Source organism: Pinus tabuliformis, chromosome 8, assembly GCF_031772625.1.
Source record: "Pinus tabuliformis cultivar Carrire ecotype Pingquan chromosome 8, CPIR1, whole genome shotgun sequence".
In the NCBI taxonomy this organism is placed as follows: domain Eukaryota; kingdom Viridiplantae; phylum Streptophyta; class Pinopsida; order Pinales; family Pinaceae; genus Pinus; species Pinus tabuliformis.
The window spans coordinates 1,696,116,546-1,696,136,414 of record NC_142294.1 but is presented as its reverse complement, the minus strand read 5'-3'; the positions used below and the strand labels follow the sequence as shown (position 1 = coordinate 1,696,136,414).

Below are 19,869 nucleotides of genomic sequence, written 5' to 3'. Positions count from 1 at the left end.
AACAAGATGGAAGTCTTGCAGCCCGCTGCAAAGATGCTGGTGGAGCTTTCCAAGTCCCAAGACATCGTGGCCGGCGATGGCACTACGACGGTCGTGGTCGTTGTGGGAGCGATCTTGAAGCAGCGGCCACAAAACTTTAACGATCTCAAATTTTTGTCAATCTCCATGTCTTCTCTGAAAAGGCCAGAAATGATAACGAATTGGTGTCGACATCTTTACGTTCTGCGAAAAGGGCCAGAAATGGAGATGTTCAAGAGCATAATACAACGCCCATAGTTACCCTAATTAGTACAAAACATGTGGATCTTGACTTATCTTTGCATCTTTGTTTCCTATCGGGCTATTCATATGAAGGACGAGACTTACATCATGGACGATGTTAAGGAAAAGCTATGCTTCGTTTCACTCGATGTCGCCCATGACCTTGAAGTGGCCAGGATACCAGGAAATGAAAATCTTATTCGAAGTACATATGTCCTTCCTGATGGTATCAAACATAAGCGGGGTTTTGTGAAAGATCCAGAAGGGGCCCGAAGATATCTGTCTCTACAAGAGAAAGGAGCACTGCCAACAGATTCACAAGAGAATTCAAGAGAGCATGAGGGCTTATCAGGTGGATGGCCACATGAAGGCGAAGCTGGATCCTCTAGGGTTGGAGGAGAGGGAGATTCCGGTGGATTTGGATCCAGGGCTGTATGGATTCACAGAGGCGGATCTGGACCGGGAGTTTTTTCTCGGCGTGTGGAGGATGTCAGGATTCTTGTCTGAGAATCGGCCGGTGCAGACTTTACGGTCAATTCTGAATCGATTGGAACAAGCTTACTGTGGCACCATTGGTTATGAATACATGCACATACCAGACCGTGATAAGTGTAATTGGCTGAGGGAAAAGATTGAGACAGTAATCCCCAGGGGATACAATGCAGAGCGCAGGCTCGTAATGCTTGATCGGCTCATCTGGAGTTCACAGTTTGAGAATTTCTTGGCTACAAAGTGGACTGCTGCCAAGCGGTTTGGGCTCGAAGGGGCTGAGACCTTGATCCCAGGTATGAAGGAAATGTTTGATCGGTCAGCTGATATGGGGGTGGAGAGCATTGTTATAGGTATGTCTCATAGAGGAAGATTGAATGTTTTGGGCAATGTCGTCAGGAAGCCATTGAGACAGATTTTCAGCGAGTTCAGTGGTGGCACAAAGCCCGCGTCTGATGAATTTGGATCGTACACCGGAACTGGAGATGTGAAATATCATTTGGGGACATCATATGATAGGCCTACCAAAGGTGGAAAAAGGATCCACCTTTCATTAGTTGCTAATCCTAGTCACTTAGAAGCAGTTGATCCTGTTGTGGTTGGGAAAACTAGAGCAAAACAGTATTATTCAAATGACAAAGAGAGGAAGAAAAACTTGGCTATATTGATTCATGGAGATGGAAGTTTTGCTGGTCAAGGAGTGGTCTATGAGACATTGCATTTGAGTGCTCTTCCTAATTACACCACTGGAGGGACTATTCACATGGTGGTCAATAATCAGGTTGCATTCACAACTGATCCCATATCTGGAAGGTCTTCGCAATACTGTACAGATGTTGCAAACGCCTTGAATGCTCCAATTTTCCATGTAAATGGTGATGATCTGGAAGCTATGGTGCATGCATGTGAACTTGCTGCCGAGTGGCGTCAGACATTCCAGTCTGATGTTGTTGTGGATATTGTTTGTTACCGCAGGTTTGGACACAATGAGATCGATGAACCATCTTTTACACAACCTAAAATGTATAAGGTGATTCGAAACCATCCAACGGCATTGGATTTGTATAAAAAGCAGCTAATAGAAATGGGGCAGATATCAAAGGAAGAAATTGATGCTTTACACAAGAAGAAATGCTTCTTGTTGTTGGATATTGAAGGCGGTGTACATGTGGCAGAAACGCGCAGTTGACTTTGCGCATTATGGAGTGCATTCTTTGCTTTGCTGCAACATATATATCGCTGGCTTTGCAGTCCATTACATGATCCAGCTCTTCATCGAGTTTGCCAAGACGCTGCATTGCTAGAGCATGATTGGCGATGTTCTGGGCCACAGTGTGATCAGCCATACAACAAAGAGTGAATTGAAAACACACTACTCCAAATTGTATGCCAAAGGGAGCGCCTGTACCACGTACAAAATTTGCAATTACAAAGTCAATCCCTTCACCTGCCAATATTCATGTTTGGTTTGGAATTCGTTTCCATGTTTAGTTTAAATTGGTTTTGTATTTATTTTAATTTTTATTTATAATTGTTTTATATTTATAGATTTTCATTTAATGATTTGATTTCATTTGATATGTATTTATATATTATTAGATATCATTTTGTTTTAATAATTGATTGGTTTTGAATGTGTGATTTGTTTTTTTATATATTTAGTTATAATTTATTATTGATTGATATGTTTTGATTTATATAGTTATTTAATATTTGATTTGTATTACTATATATATATAATTGTATTAATATATTAATTATATTAATATATTAATATGATTGTATTAATTATATTAATATATTATAATAATATATTATCTTTTGTTATCAAGTTTCAAAAAAAAAAAACAATAAAAAAAAAAATAATAATAAATAGTTAACAATTGTTGTATTGTTGTTTAGAAGGATTTAAAAAAAAAAAAAAACATTGGCATGTGAAGGGCACTGGCATAAACAACACTTTGGGGGCATGAAACTTGAGAGAATCATGAAAATTACAGGAATTAATTGAAAGTGCAACAGTTGATATAGGGGCAAAAAAAAAAAAAAAAAAGAGGAAAGAAAAAGAAAAAGAAAAGAAATTAAAAGAAAATAAATAAATAAATAAAAATAAAAAAAAATTCACAAAATTCACGTAGGTTTGAGAATAAATAATGGAACATTTGGAAGCATAATTTAAAAGAACATTTGGTGGATTATTTAAATGTTGACTAACTTGTTTAGAGTTGGCAAATTGATATTGTTGTATGCTTTTATAACGTACTAATCTGCAGGACACAACAAATCTATGATGCCAAACTTTTCGCCATGCACAGAAGTCAGCTGACACAAACAGGGAGTATTACTCTTCATGGTTATTTTCACAAATGGATTGATATTAATATCATGATTAAGTCAATTTTAACACTTTGTTTGTCCTTAATTTGTTTTATTTGGTATGAAATTTTTGCGTAAGAATCATGAAGAAACTGGCCATTTCTTCTAGAGCACACTTATGTTTTCTTTGTACCAAGTTTTTTTACAGGTTACAGGATAATCAAGTATTCATTAAGGAGATTACATTGTGCGCACAATTGGTCTTCAATCGACTAATTTCATGAAAAATTCTACAGACAAATCCATGTCCACAACCATTATTTTACACTCCCATTTTGCAAAAGATTTTCCACCAATTGTCCATGTCCATAAAGCATCCCATTTCCATATCCATTTTTCACAGCAAGAGTTCTTATTCATACACCATGCATTTCCTTATTGTCATTTTCCATGTCATTACCATTCCCCTTCATTTCCGCAATAAAACCCTGCTTGAGTCAAAGTCCTAGAGTCTAAGTATCATTGAAAAAACACCTAGAGGCTTGCATGCCTTAATGGCAAGTACTCTTGCCAATGAACAATGGGAGTACATTAATATCCCTTGTTCGTTGGATCTTGTAGGTGACTCGACCACGACAAATTTATTCGTACCTACAAAGATGTGTTAGGCATCCTGACTCCCATTGGAATCAATGGTGGGAGCTCTTGTGTTGGCTAGGGGCATTCATTAACGGCCACTAAGTCAACAATTTCTTGCTATGTTCGACATCGACACATTTAATCACATAGTAAGATTTGTGCCATCGAGCGTTGAAGACTTGAAGACCCATATTTTGTAGCATATGAAGCCAATTTGTCATCACTTGAGGACAACTCAATCAATAAGGCTGGGAGGGAAATGTAACTTATATATTTTATATACCTTCCAAGCCTTATAGATATACAACCATATTCAGTAGACTCATCATATTCATCATCCAGCAGCAGATACAACTTTCAGCCATGATCAGCAGACTCCTCAGATTCATCATCTAGTAGCAGAGGATCCAGCAGCCGATACGACAATACAGCTCCATCTTTCATCCACAACTTGAAGAAAAAAACTTCAGAGCAAAATTGTGGCAGCTGAACATGCATGATTCATGCATGATTTTCCCAACCAAGTAAAGAAGACCATGAACAAAAGTTTTTGCAGCCACACGTGCACAACTCTCATCCATTTTGGAAGGGTAAGTTAAGGTATGATATTTTCTAACTTTTAACCATTAAATTCCTTGAAAAGTTGGAATAATAATTTTTGGAAAAACTTCACTTCCTTTTTCCTTGCTTTCCCCATTTCACATAATTGCCCAAATCATCCGTTTAAGGGGAAGGATACATCCACATTCATATATCACATTCATATTACATCCACATTCATATATCACATTCTTAACCCCACTTACCTTCAAAATATATTCACTATTACATGAGCATACAAATGGCTTTGTCAAAAGTATTTAAAAGTTAATTGGATGCCAACACACTCATGGTTGTTACACAAGAACCAACCATGACGCATTCCAACAAAAATACTCTGCCACTATTACATGAGTATACAAATGGCTTTGACAAAAGTATTTGAAAGTTAATTGGATGCCAATACAATCATGGTTGTTACACAAGAACCAACCATGATGCATTCCAACAAAATACTCTGCAATAAAAATCGCATTATCAATATGCAAAGATCATACATTGAATGCAACAAACAAAATATGGTTGAAACACAAGAACCAACCAAGTTGTAGTTCATCAAAATAACGCTTTGCAAAAGTTATGTAAATAATATCATGCAGAGTTTAAGCCAAAGCTCAAAAAGTAATGTAATAGATTGCATGAGGACATGCAATACCATAGATTGCATGAGGACATGCAATACCTTGAGTTTGGGGGAGATGTTGGGCCTCAAAATAGTCCCTATTTTCACTCCATTATTCACCAATATCTTCACATTTTACCTTCATGTCACCTCCATTCCAACTCCATATCATTATATTTACCTCATTATTGGGTTATAACAATGCTTTTCCAAAGTTTATTAATTCTTAACATTTTTAAGTGAATTTATGGCTAAACTTTAGAAAATAATATGCTTATACTTATACCTAACAATTAGAATGAGTTTGTTGACATGTGTAGGTACAAAGGAAGCTTCCAGGGCATCTTTATGTGGCCTTGAATGATCAAATTCGAATTTGATAAGATAAGCCTCATGGAAAAGATCATGGAGAAGATCATGGACCTCATGGAGGAAATCATGGAGGATAGGGTTATGTGTCCAGATGGTTGAGAAATGTATGGAACTAAAGAGAGATTAGTGGATCATCATTATGAGTTTGTTATCTCCTCTCATTGTATAAATAGGAGTACCTCCTCCATTCCAAGGGGAGGACTCTTAGAGCATGTATCCAGCTTATGATGGAATAGAATAAAGCTCCATTTTACATACATTTCTATTATGTAGTTTTATTTCCATTATGTAGTTTTAGATTTAATTTTCCTTAATGTAGTATATGGAATAGCTTGTCACTTTGTTCTTAGGAGAATTGAGCTCACTCTAGAAGGATCAAAGGAGCATGTTATTTCATATTAGATCTTATTTCATTTACTTGCTTAGATGTTTGATGTTTGAGGATTTGTTTATGATTGATGAATGAGTTTTAAATCAGAATCTTATCAACATATGGGAGGATATCCAAGGGTCGAAGTTAGGCTCTCTCTCTCTATTTGATTTGCATGATAATTGAAATTCATTCTTTTGCTTTTATGTTTCAAGTATCATATGAGGAGATACCAAGAGTCTAAGTTAGGCTCTCTCTCCATTGATTTATATGGTAATTGAAATTCATTCTTTTGTGCTTTTATGTTTCAAGTCATTTCATTTCTCATGCTTATGAATGAATCTTAGTTTAGTTTGGATTAGTACATGAGAGGACAATCAAGAGACTAAGTTAGTCTCTCTCTCTCTACTTGAATCTAAACAATAATTAAGTTCATTCTCTTGTCTTCATTTCAATTTTTTAGTTTCATGTAATCAATGATTTCTCTATGATACTGTAGGGAAGGACAACCAGGACCTCCTTAGTTAGGAGTCTCTTCCCTTGCATATTATATTGAATCTTAAATAATTTCGCTAGCGATAGAGTTAGTTGCCTACTCCTGCATATATTTTGTTGGCATCATCACAAGCTCACGAGTTTCCCTGGTTGATAATTTAATGCAGCAATTTAAGCCCAATAAATTGCCCAACATTTTGGCGCCGTTGCCGGGGATCGAACCCGGGTCACCCGCGTGATAGGCGGGAATACTCACCACTATACTACAATACCTTGAGTTTGGGGGAGATGTTGGGCCTCAAAATAGTCCCTATTTTCACTCCATTATTCACCAATATCTTCACATTTTACCTTCATGTCACCTCCATTCCACCTCCATATCATTACATTTACCTCATTATTGGGTTATAACAATGCTTTTCCAAAGTTTATTAATTCTTAACATTTTTAAGTGAATTTATGGCTAAACTTTAGAAAATAATATGCTTATACTTATACCTAACAATTAAAATGAGTTTGTTGACATGTGTAGGTACAAAGGAAGCTTCCAGGGCATCTTTATGTGGCCTTGAATGATCAAATTCGAATTTGATAAGATAAGCCTCATGGAAAAGATCATGGAGAAGATCATGGACCTCATGGAGGAAATCATGGAGGATAGGGTTATGTGTCTAGATGGTTGAGAAATGTATGGAACTAAAGAGAGATTAGTGGATCATCATTATGAGTTTGTTATCTCCTCTCATTGTATAAATAGGAGTACCTCCTCCATTCCAAGGGGAGGACTCTTAGAGCATGTATCCAGCTTATGATGGAATAGAATAAAGCTCCATTTTACATACATTTCTATTATGTAGTTTTATTTCCATTATGTAGTTTTAGATTTAATTTTCCTTAATGTAGTATATGGAATAGCTTGTCACTTTGTTCTTAGGAGAATTGAGCTCACTCTAGAAGGATCAAAGGAGCATGTTATTTCATATTAGATCTTATTTCATTTACTTGCTTAGATGTTTGATGTTTGAGGATTTGTTTATGATTGATGAATGAGTTTTAAATCAAAATCTTATCAACATATGGGAGGATATCCAAGGGTCGAAGTTAGGCTCTCTCTCTCTATTTGATTTGCATGATAATTGAAATTCATTCTTTTGCTTTTATGTTTCAAGTATCATATGAGGAGATACCAAGAGTCTAAGTTAGGCTCTCTCTCCATTGATTTATATGGTAATTGAAATTCATTCTTTTGTGCTTTTATGTTTCAAGTCATTTCATTTCTCATGCTTATGAATGAATCTTAGTTTAGTTTGGATTAGTACATGAGAGGACAATCAAGAGACTAAGTTAGTCTCTCTCTCTCTACTTGAATCTAAACAATAATTAAGTTCATTCTCTTGTCTTCATTTCAAGTTTTTAGTTTCATGTAATCAATGATTTCTCTATGATACTGTAGGGAAGGACAACCAGGACCTCCTTAGTTAGGAGCCTCTTCCCTTGCATATTATATCGAAACTTAAATAATTTCGCTAGCCATAGAGTTAGTTGCCTACTCCTGCATATATTTTGCTGGCATCATCACAAGCTCACGAGTTTCCCTGGTTGATAATTTAATGCAGCAATTTAAGCCCAATAAATTGCCCAACACAGGTTCTTTAGCTTTGTTTTGGATGATCTTGACAACACTTCCCTTATTTGGGCTGCTTAGTGTTTGAACTACTCCAAGAGGAGATCTTGGTTCTTATGTTTCCCTTGTTTCTCCTCCTCCTTCATAGAGATTAGTAGAGTTCCCTTCTTGTAAAGAAATTGGGTGAGAATTCTCAATTTCTTGAAAATCTTGCTCGGTTTCTTCTATTTGGCTATGTACCTCAGCAAAGGCTACAGATGGTGATTCTGTGGCCCGAAGGGAGCTAGTAGGTTGTCTAGAAGAAACTTTTCTAGGACCTATTGATGGCTGAGATTCTGCTTTCTTGATGATATCGTCTATAAAGGTTGATCGACCAAGGGTCACCAGTCCCTTAGCTTTATCAGGTTTGGGTAGTGGTTTTGGATTCTTTTCAGGCTTTTTCTGTTTAGTCATGCACACAACTCGAATACTTATTTCTACCCAAAGTAATCAACAAATCTGTAGGAAAGTGGGCGGGGGAGCAGGGCTATTACATGCTCCGTACGCAGGTTCTTACCTTTCGTTTTTAATACCCAATTCTCTCCTAACAGGCACTTATCAAATGCACACTACTCTCTTTAAAAAAAAAAAAAACAAATGGCTACACTCTCCCCGACAACGACGCCAAAATGTTGAGGTATAAAAGGTGTCTTTTGAACTCCTATTTATCCTACATTAATTATCAATCTAGGTACGATTTTTTATTTCAAGAGTGTACTCAGTCTGAGGCGGGCAATTTGTTTCAAGAGTAATGTTTTCTAATTTGCAGTACAGTGCTAAATACAAGAGTAAATGGATGCTTGAAATAAAATCTAATTGCAATAAAAAGAAACTTCTTATTTATCCTACATTAATTATCAATCCAGATACGATTTTTTATTTCAAGAGTGTACTCAGTCTGAGGCGGGCAATTTGTTTCAAGAGTAATGTTTTCTAATTTGCAGTACAGTGCTAAATACAAGAGTAAATGGATGCTTGAAATAAAATCTAATTGCAATCAAAAGAAACTTAATGCTCTGGAACTTAAATCATTCACTCAGAAAACTACAACAATTTATCAGTCAAGGATGCAGTAGTGATAACTCTTTCCTCTGTCAACTGATATAAATGAAATCAAATATAAACAAGATCCACAATCTGAGAACTTAGACAGTGATAGCCAATGTCCTTTACAGTTGTTGATCTTACACTCCACACTAAAGCAATTAATTGGAAATGATAGATCACTAATGCTGCTAACAGAAATGTAGTAAACACGCTTACTGCAAAATACTTAAAAGCAAAACCAAATACTTGCAGGAAAGAAATAACACCTATCTGGTATGAATGAACAACAATGCTAACTTAATAGAAATGAACAACAACCCTAAATGGAAATGAACAACAATATGTAATGAACTGCGATACTTTATAACTGAAATGAATAACAATAAAAGTGGTAAAGGATAATAATCTTGTTATGATAGGAAGGGAACAACAACGTGATTCAATCACAACTTATGCAATAAAATGATTCCATAAAGTATTAGAACTTGTAAAGACAGGAAACTGTAAAGCAATGCGATTCAAGGTAATGAAAAGTAAATCAAACCATCACACGACTGGAACTGTAAAATAATGGTACAGGTAGCAAGTGGATCCACCAGGGCCAGGCCCTTAGCCGCTAGTGAAGCACCGCCGGGCTAATTCAGTAGGAAGGAATGGAACGACAACTGATTTATGTATTAATCATGTATAAAAAGTTTACAAGCAATCGTACTCTGTTTTAACCAACAAGAGTCGATGATCAAAGTAACAACACAACAGTAAGTTCTGCAAAATGATAATACATGCCCCCCTGGGCTACAAGCGTTGTCCCTTTTTATAATGGCTAGGCGGATATATCAAGAGTACAGATAAGTTCTGAAGCAGCAATCCCTCAGGATCAAAGGATCCTGAGGGATTCGCTCTATCTTTGATTTCCAGTTTATCATTTTGTCTTCTTGCGCTGATGTCGCGCTTTCCCTTTCTTCTCCTGGATTATGCGCTCCGATCTTGATCTCCTTGTCTGGATACAACTTCCCGGGGAAGGGACAACCGTTGCTTCTATTTTGTCATTTCCTCCCAAATAGTGGTTTTCCATTTCCTTCATTTTCCGTATAGAAAAAGACAATAATCAGTTATTTTGTATCAATCACAAATCTCCTTAATTCTACCATAATTCTTTAACATATTACCATTTTAGAATGTAAAGGAGTTATGATTCAAAGGAAAAGATAAAGAAATAAATGGCAAATGCATACCTTTTCCATCGCTCAACAGTAAGGTGGAGGAGGCAGGAAAGAGCATCTACTTTCGAGTAAGACTAAGCTTTCCTAGTATCTGACACTGTATTTACTGAAAGAGAAATAGGAAATGTAAAGGAAGAGGAACTAGAAGCGGGAACCACAAAATTACCTTCCTTCGACCTCCCCTCTGCACCCACTCCATAGGCCGTTGGGGCATCCTTCGCTTATGGACTTAAGAGGACTCTCTGCACCAAGATCTGGTCGGATGTTTCTTCCAAGGCCCGAGTGGTTGGGGCCTCTCCTTCTTGGACTACTTTCTTTTCCAAAGGTATGGGACAACCTTGTTTCCTTGTTCTTGAGAGGTGTTGAGTCTACACGTGCCTTCAAATATTTTGATAGTTCATAGTCTTTAACCAAATGACCATACTTGTGGCATCTTCTGCATCTAAATGTAATGCCTTCATAATCTAGAATTTTCAGTCTCTCCTCTTCTTGGCTGATATCCATTTCTTTCGCTAAGCCTTCTTGGAGGTTGATATTGACCAAAATGCAGGCTAAGGACATGTTCCCCATTGTCAAGTAAGAGGAGTCATGGTCTAGGTAGGTACCCAAGGAGTTCCCCAAATATTTGAATGTAAGCTCATCCTAGTAATTTGGGGGAAGACCAGGGAGACACACCTAAATTGGGAATATATCTATCCTTTCTCTACATGCGTTGAAAGGTGGAGACTAGAAATTTAAAATTACGGGGGTGGAGTCTATCTACCAAACCCTTTGTGTAACCCATTTTACTTTTGAGGTGTCCTTGAATTTCAATTGGATCCAACCTCTTGCTAATAGGACGACTCTCGAGTTTTTTTTTTTGTTTTTTTTTTTTTTTTACACTTTGGGCACTATTTCTCTATTCACTCAAGCATTCAAGGTGTTTATGCTCTTTTCCTACACCTTGCTCGTCCTACTAGGTTTTTCTCCAGCGTTTTTGCCGTATTCTTCATCATAACATTGTTGAAAATAATACTGAGAGGGGGGGTGAATCAGTATTATCTAATTCTTTTAATAAATCTTCCTTATTTGATCTTTGAATTATTTTTGCATGTCAGTACCATAAAAATAATGAGCATGAACAAGAAAACAGATAGTCACACCAAAGAACACAAGATGTAAGGTGGAAACCCAATGTGGGTGAAAACCACCTGCTGCAATATGTCTCTATCTTCTTTCAAAATTAGAAACTCATTTTACAATGATTTTGTACTGGTGCAGTCCTTTACCAGTACGCAGGCTGCAACCTGCAGAGAGCTGCAACTCTCTCTCACTCTCGTTTTCCAGTCTCTCCTGGAAGGGAGCTACAACCCCCTACTTCTTTTCATAAAGCATCAAATGATCATCAAGTACATAACAGTTACAGTCCACTACAGTTATCAGATCAGCAATAACAGAATTAACCCAGAACACCTTATCAACAGAGAAATACAATCAACAGAACATCTTAAGACAGAGACGCAGTTTTCCCTTCTGTGGCCTGCGTCGCGACGCAATTCACCTTCTGCTTTCCTGCGTACAACCGCAGGTATCCTTCCGCTGCGCTGCGTGCCCACGCACTGTTCCTTCAACTGCACTGCGTCCTTTTGCTGCAGGGACGCACCCAAAAACACTATCGCGCCGCGTCCTGTTGCTGCAGGGACGCACCTGAACCTTATTCCGCTCTGCGTCCCCACGCAGTGCGCCTGTTTCTGTACTGCGTCCCGGACGCACCAGAATATTACTCTGCCCTGCGTCCCCACGCAGGTCTCGTTCTACTGCACTGCGTCCCGGCGCACTTGCCTTTCACTGTACCTGCGTACCTTCGGGTATGAATGATTTCAAGACTTTAAGAGTAACCCAAACAGTCAGATCTACAGATCTGATCATGCGCCAAAGAGATCTCAGTCCTTTTGTAGATTCGCCTTCTTTAGATCTAGACCAGATCTAGCCCAATAAGATATTCAACCCAAGACACCTTCAAGCCAAATGATCTCCTTTGCTTTATATAGGCAAGCTCTTCCTCAAATCATGGAACAATACCACGAGCCGACACCTTAATAACACAATACCGTCGGCTAGATACCAAGAGTAAATCATAAGAAACCCCCACGTGTGCTCTTCTCTGTCTTGAAAAGTGTGCACTGGGTGGACGCACCTCCTGAACGGCTGGCCAGCGTCTCTGGACGTGGCTTCTGCATGGTACACCTGCGGGTACGCACCTTCTGAACTGATTTCCTGCGTCCTTCTTAATTTTTCAATAAAATGAGAGCCTTGCCACGGGAGTTGCCATCAAGTACAACATCTGTAACATATAGCCATACCAGAAACATAATGCCAACAATCTCCCCCTTTGGACTTGATGGCAACCTCACAAACTTCAGCGTCATTCTCCCCCTTTGACATCAAGGGCAAAGGGGTATGCTCCCCCTAGGAACATGCTTCCCCTGAATACGAACCAGATCTGCAACAAAGAACCATAATCCACCATGAAAGAGATAGAGACATATTGCAGCCATTTCCAAGATCCCCTTCTAACCATCCTCCATAATGCCAACAATGCATTATGTGCTCCCCCTGAACCTGTACCATCAATCAGAAAAAGGTTCAACAATAAGATGATGCATCAACAACCCCCAGCTTTTGCCTGAGGTATTCAAAAGTGTCCCTGGGCAATGGTTTGGTGAGAATATCCGCAACTTGTTCCTTAGAAGGAACATACTCCAACTTGACCTTCTGTTCAAGTACTTGTTCCCGGAGAAAATGGTACTTGATTGGTATGTGCTTGGTTTTTGAATGCATAACAGGATTCTTTGAGATGTTGATTGCACTTGTGTTGTCACATAAGATGGGGATTGGTGGTGTACAAGTGATTTGAAAATCCTGCAAAGTCTGCATCATCCAAAGGAGTTGGGTGCAACAAGATGCAGCAGCAACATATTCCGCTTCAGCTGTAGACAAGGCAATTGAACTCTGTTTCTTGCTGAACCAAGATACGAGTCTGGAACCCATAAAGAATGCACCTCCACTTGTGCTTTTCCTGTCATCCATGCTTCCGGCCCAATCTGCATCTGTATAAGCATGAAGTGTAAGATCTGTATCTCTAGGATACCATAAGCCATAATTTTGAGTCCCTTGAAGATATTTGAAAATTCTCTTCACTGCCTGAAGATGAGTCTCCTTCGGATTTGCCTGAAATCTTCCAACTATTCCTACTGCATGCATGATGTCTGGGCGGGTACCTGTCAAATAAAGTAAACTTCCAATCATAGATCTGTAGGTTGGTTGATGTACTGCTGCAGAATCATCATTTGCACTGAGGCTACATCCTGTGACCATGGGTGTACATACTGGTTTTGCATCTTCCATGCCATATTTCTTCAAAATCTGTTTGAGATACTTGGTTTGAGATAAAAAGATTCCTCCTTCCTTTTGTTGGATTTGCAAACCAAGGAAATATGTTAGTTCTCCTAGCAAGGACATTTCAAATTCTTCCTGCATGACCAAGGCAAAGTTTTGACTCATAGCTTCTTCATTGCTGCCAAAAATAATATCATCTACATACACAACAAGAATTAGCAATTTGTCATTTTCAACTTTTATATAAAGATTGCTATCTGCTGATCCTTTTGAAAAGCCTTGTTGATGAAGATATTTGTCCAAGCGGTAGTACCAAGCCCTTGGAGCTTGTTTGAGACCATAGAGAGCCTTTTTCAATCTGCATACAAGGTTTGGATCATTTCCAAGAATGAACCCATCTGGCTGTTCAATGTATACTTCTTCTTCCAAGTCTCCATTTAGAAAGGCTGATTTCACGTCCATTTGAAATACTTTGAAGTTTTGAAAACTTGAGAGAGCAAGAAACATTCGGATGGCCTCAAGTCTTGCAACAGGAGCAAAGGTTTCTTCAAAGTCTATCCCTTCTTGCTGCGCATATCCTTTACAAACAAGTCTGGCTTTGTTTCTAATTACTTCTCCATTTTCATTCAATTTGTTTTTGAAGACCCATTTTGTCCCGATAACATTCTTATCTTTTGGTCTAGGAACCAGCTCCCAAGTGTTGTTCTTTTCGATCTGCTCAAGTTCTTCATCCATTGCTTTCACCCAACATTCATCTTTGCATGCTTCTTTCACATTTTGTGGTTCAGTCGAGGAGAGTAATGCCAAATAGCTTGAAGCTTCTGCAATTGTTCTTCTAGTTTGTACACCTGCTTCTTTCTGTCCCATAATCTGAGATTCTGGATGGTTCTTCTGAACATATCTGGATGGAGTCTTTTCTTCTATTCTTGTTTGCTCCTCTGGTTCTTCTTGAGGTTCTTCTTCTTCATCATTCTGTCTTTGAGGGTAGCCTTCATCTTCTTCGATGTCTTCACGATGTACTTGCCTAGGAATGTATCCCTTCTCATCAACCACTACATCAATGCTGTCAACAATTCTGCCAAGTCTTTTATTGTAGCATTTGTATGCTTTGCTATATGGAGAGTAACCAAGAAGAATGCCTTCATCTGCTCTAGGTTCAAGTTTGCCAAGCTGCTCATCAGTATTCTTGATATAGCATTTGCTCCCAAAGATTTTGAAGTGCTTTACCGAAGGAGTTTTACCACTCCAGAGCTCATGAGGAGTTTGAGTGCTGTTCACCCGGACATTTGTTTTGTTGAGAATAATAACGCAGCATGTGCAGCTTCACCCCAGAAAGTTGCGGGAGTTCCTAATTCATCAAGCATAGCACGAGCCATTTGTTGGATTGTTCTGTTCATTCTTTCCACAACTCCATTTTGCTGGGGAGTTCTTGCTGTAGAGAATTCTCTTCTTATCCCATGTTCTTCACAGAAATCGAAAAATTCATTTGAAGTAAATTCCCCACCTCTGTCAGATCTGAGGCACTTAATTTTGTGACCTGATTCATTTTCAACCAAGGCTTTGAAAGATTTGAATTTTTCGAATGCTTCATCTTTGTGCTTCATAAGTCCTAACCAGACAAACCTGGAGAAATCGTCAATGAATAATATCAAGTATTCTTCTCCTCGAGGTGTCCTTTTTCTGAAGGGACCGCATGTATCTGTATGTACTAGCTCAAGAGGCATGCTAGCTGATCCTTCTTTCTCTGGAAAGTTAGTTCGGGTTTGTTTTCCAAACTGACATGATTTGCATATGGTGTTGTCAGGAATTTTGATATCTGGAAGATTGCGAACTGCCTGATATTTGCATGCTTTCCTTATTTGTGAGAAGCTTAGATGTCCCAACCTTCGATGCCATAATCAGTGCTCTTCATCCTTGCTCAGATAGCATTGTTGTTGTCCTTCTTCAAATATGTACAGATTATTTGGAGTTCTTTTGCCTTTGAGCACTGTTTTACCTGTATCAAGATCACGAACAAGACATCCATTTGATCTGAATATAACCTCGGTTCTTTGATCACACATCTGGCTGACACTTATAAGATTATGCTTCAATCCATCAACATACAAAACATTTCCAGCCTTGACCTTTTCTTTTAACTGAGCAATACCTTTTCCTTTTATAGTTGCAGGAGTATCATTTCCAAAAGAGACTTTCTTTCCCTTTTCTAAAGTAGAATAAGACTCAAGTTTTTCTTTATCACCTGTCATATGCTTCGAACATCCACTGTCAATGTACCATAGATTTTCCTGTCCCTCTGCATAAAATGCTATCCCACATCTTTCCGTTTGAGGTTCCTTTATTCTCCATGTTTTGGTGCTTGAGGCTTGTTCCTTTTTCTGCTCTTGTTCCTTTTTCTGCTGAAACCTGCTCCTGCATTCAGAGTCTTCATGACCAAAATTATTGCAAATAGAACATTCAACTTCATTTTCAAGAACCGAAAAGTTGTTATAGGTCCTTTTTGTAATCCCTGTCATACTTCTTTGTTTTTGAGCTTCCCTAGTCATGATTGTTTTATATGCAACACATTGAGCTGCTTTGTGACCAAAGTTATGGCAAGAAAAGCATTGTCCATTGAAGAAGCTTCTGCGGTTATTGAATCTACCAGCCAACTGATTGTAATTTCTATTTTCATCTATTCTTGAACCAAACTGAGAAGATTTTACCTGTGGCTGGTTGTAGCTTTTGTTCACCCTTAAGATGGATTGCCCCTGATAGTTTCTGTTTGTAATACGTCCCTGCTTTACCTGATGATCTTCATTGTTCTTTTGCTCATTTCTTCTTGCCGCATCAAGATAACTTTTTGAGGTGGATGCTTGAGAGGTTTCTCCATTATAACCTAGACCTGTCTTGTTTAGAGGAGACCGCTGCACATTGATAATCTCATCCAAAGTTTCAGATCCTTTGACAAACTTAAGATTAATAGCTTTTGTTTTCTCAATCTCTTTTCTAAGACCAACAATTTCACCTTCTAGTTTTTCAAGGTGTTTTTCCTTTTCATCAATTTGAAATTGTAGAGTATCAATGATCACATTCTTTTCTTCAATACATCTCTTGAGTTTAGTAATTTCATCATAAAGGTTATCCACATCTACAACATCCATATAATCATCATCTTCAAATGCCATTAACAACTTATATTTATTACCTTGTTCATCTTCATCACTGTTTGCTAAACCATCACTATCTTCATGGGTGTAGTAGCTTTTCTTATTTGCACTTTGTTTCTTGTTCCATCTAGCAGGTTCCTTTCCTTTATCCTTATAAGGACATTTTGCAGCATAATGACCTACTCTTCCACAAGCAAAGCATTTAAAAGGTAGCTTACCTCTGAACCTTCCAGAACCCCTTTGAAGATTTCTGACAAAATTTGATTCTTCTTCCTCTTCTTCTGGAACATGGCTTGCTTCATAATAATCTTCTTTGCCTGATGCCTTGAAAGCAGCTTCCCTTCTGTCTGATGGACCTCCCTTTCTCATTTCATAAGCAGTTAGAATTCCATGTAGCTGAGACATAGTGAGAATTCGGAGATTTTCCTTTTCTTCTATTGCAGACACTTTAGATTCAAACTTGGGGGACAATGATCTTAGAACCTTTTCAACTACTATAGCCTCTTTTATTTCTTCACCCAAATTTTTCATACAATTAACAATCTCATCTACCCGAAGAAAATAATTAGCCACACTTTCATCATTATACATCTTGAGAGTCTCATACTGAATCCTGAGAGTTTGAAGTTTAGCACGCTTTACCTGTTCATCTCCTTCATAGCTCGTGACAATTTTGTCCCATATCTCTTTTGCGGATTTGTAGTGCATTACCTTCATGAATTCTGTTTGGGATATACATCCTAATAGAGTACTGACTGCTTTCGCATTTGTTTCATACTTCTTCTTCTCAGCTGCATCTGTAGGAGTAGCTGAAGGAAAAGCGTAGCCTGTTTCTACGATGTCCCAAACTTCTGTACCAAGAGATTGAAGATATGCAGTAACTCTTACCTTCCAATAGTTGAAGTTTGTCCCATCAAAAACCGGTGGCCTGATTGATGCTTCTCTCTCGTAGTTGCTCATGATGAACGATCTACCTTCAAGCGATCAAGCTTCTCTGAAGGACCTGCTCTGATACCAATTGTTGAAAATAATACTGAGAGGGGGGGGGGGTGAATCAGTATTATCTAATTCTTTTAATAAATCTTCCTTATTTGATCTTTGAATTATTTTTGCATGTCAGTACCATAAAAATAATGAGCATGAACAAGAAAACAGATAGTCACACCAAAGAACACAAGATGTAAGGTGGAAACCCAATGTGGGTGAAAACCACCTGCTGCAATATGTCTCTATCTTCTTTCAAAATTAGAAACTCCTTTTACAATGATTTTGTACTGGTGCAGTCCTTTACCAGTACGCAGGCTGCAACCTGCAGAGAGCTGCAACTCTCTCTCACTCTCGTTTTCCAGTCTCTCCTGGAAGGGAGCTACAACCCCCTACTTCTTTTCATAAAGCATCAAATGATCATCAAGTACATAACAGTTACAGTCCACTACAGTTATCAGATCAGCAATAACAGAATTAACCCAGAACACCTTATCAACAGAGAAATACAATCAACAGAACATCTTAAGAAAGAGACGCAGTTTTCCCTTCTGTGGCCTGCGTCGCGACGCAATTCACCTTCTGCTTTCCTGCGTACAACCGCAGGTATCCTTCCGCTGCGCTGCGTGCCCACGCACTGTTCCTTCAACTGCACTGCGTCCTTTTGCTGCAGGGACGCACCCAAAAACACTATCGCGCCGCGTCCTGTTGCTGCAGGGACGCACCTGAACCTTATTCCGCTCTGCGTCCCCACGCAGTGCGCCTGTTTCTGTACTGCGTCCCGGACGCACCAGAATATTACTCTGCCCTGCGTCCCCACGCAGGTCTCGTTCTACTGCACTGCGTCCCGGCGCACTTGCCTTTCACTGTACCTGCGTACCTTCGGGTATGAATGATTTCAAGACTTTAAGAGTAACCCAAACAGTCAGATCTACAGATCTGATCATGCGCCAAAGAGATCTCAGTCCTTTTGTAGATTCGCCTTCTTTAGATCTAGACCAGATCTAGCCCAATAAGATATTCAACCCAAGACACCTTCAAGCCAAATGATCTCCTTTGCTTTATATAGGCAAGCTCTTCCTCAAATCATGGAACAATACCACGAGCCGACACCTTAATAACACAATACCGTCGGCTAGATACCAAGAGTAAATCACAAGAAACCCCCACGTGTGCTTTTCTCTGTCTTGAAAAGTGTGCACTGGGTGGACGCACCTCCTGAACGGCTGGCCAGCGTCTCTGGACGCGGCTTCTGCATGGTACACCTGCGGGTACGCACCTTCTGAACTGATTTCCTGCGTCCTTCTTAATTTTTCAATAAAATGAGAGCCTTGCCACGGGAGTTGCCATCAAGTACAACATCTGTAACATATAGCCATACCAGAAACATAATGCCAACAAACATCAACACCCAAAACCAAACATAACCTTGGCCAACTTGTCTTCTTCTTAACACAATGACTTTTTTTCCTCTTTGTGCCAAACTCCTTATTTTTTGATGAGTTTGAATCGCCTCCAACCTTGATATGGGGTTGCTTTTCTAGTGCCCTTTCACCACTTTCTACCAAGTTTTGGTCCTCCCCTTCATTCGACGCTAAAAACTCCTTAAGGAAACTATTCGAAGAAGGTTGTGTTGCATCCACTGGGGAGGATTTATGTCTAGGAAAGCCCTGGAAAGAAAGACACCTTCATAGGTGGCGAAACCCTTAGATGCTTCTAAAAGGTCTTGTATAGAGTGTCACACTACTTCAACTCTAGAAAAAGTAGGCAAATGATCTGATAGCAATGGAGGGGGTGTTTTAGGAAAATGCCATGAAGAAATTGAAGAATGTTGACTACAAACCTATGCTACTAGGATTGGGAGCTGCGAAACTCCAAGATTTGGAAAATCTGAGTTGGGTACCTCTCCTTCCGATCCACAAATTGATTCCCAAACCTCTTCCATCGCAATATCTTCTAAAAAGGGAACAAATTGGGGAAATACTTTGATAAGCCTTCAAACTTGTCAATTTTTTCCTTGGCCTTGAAATATGGGGTGGTTACCTAGATTAGATCATTACCACTATCTTTCGGTTCATAGCCTACTTGCTCCTCTGCCTCCATCTCAATCCCCTCCTCTACAGACACAATAATGTCTTATGGAGAGAATTATTCATTAAGGTTAGCTAAGAGCTACATTCACAAAATAAAATCAATTGAGGATTATCCATAAAACTTAGATGTGATTTATGTTCCCAAATAAACTAAAAAATGACATTTAA

General features: G+C 38.8%; 1 protein-coding gene and 1 non-coding gene across 2 annotated transcripts; one reads left to right on the top strand and one right to left on the bottom strand.

The window, feature by feature from the left end:
* Window positions 1-598: 598 nt before the first annotated feature.
* Window positions 599-1,939, top strand: LOC149242783 (uncharacterized). Its single transcript, XM_089371009.1, has one exon. The coding sequence runs from the start codon at window positions 599-601 to the stop codon at window positions 1,937-1,939; it is 1,341 nt and encodes a 446-aa protein (XP_089227135.1).
* A 4,423-nt stretch (window positions 1,940-6,362) lies between these two features.
* On the bottom strand, window positions 6,363-6,437 carry TRNAD-AUC (transfer RNA aspartic acid (anticodon AUC)). Its single transcript has one exon. It is a non-coding gene; the product is annotated as a tRNA-Asp (tRNA).
* Window positions 6,438-19,869: the final 13,432 nt, after the last annotated feature.

What these genes read in the sequence shown, in the direction of transcription:
- LOC149242783 (XM_089371009.1), top strand. Translation starts at nt 599, where the DNA reads ATGAGGGCTTATCAGGTGGATGGCCACATGAAGGCGAAGCTGGATCCT.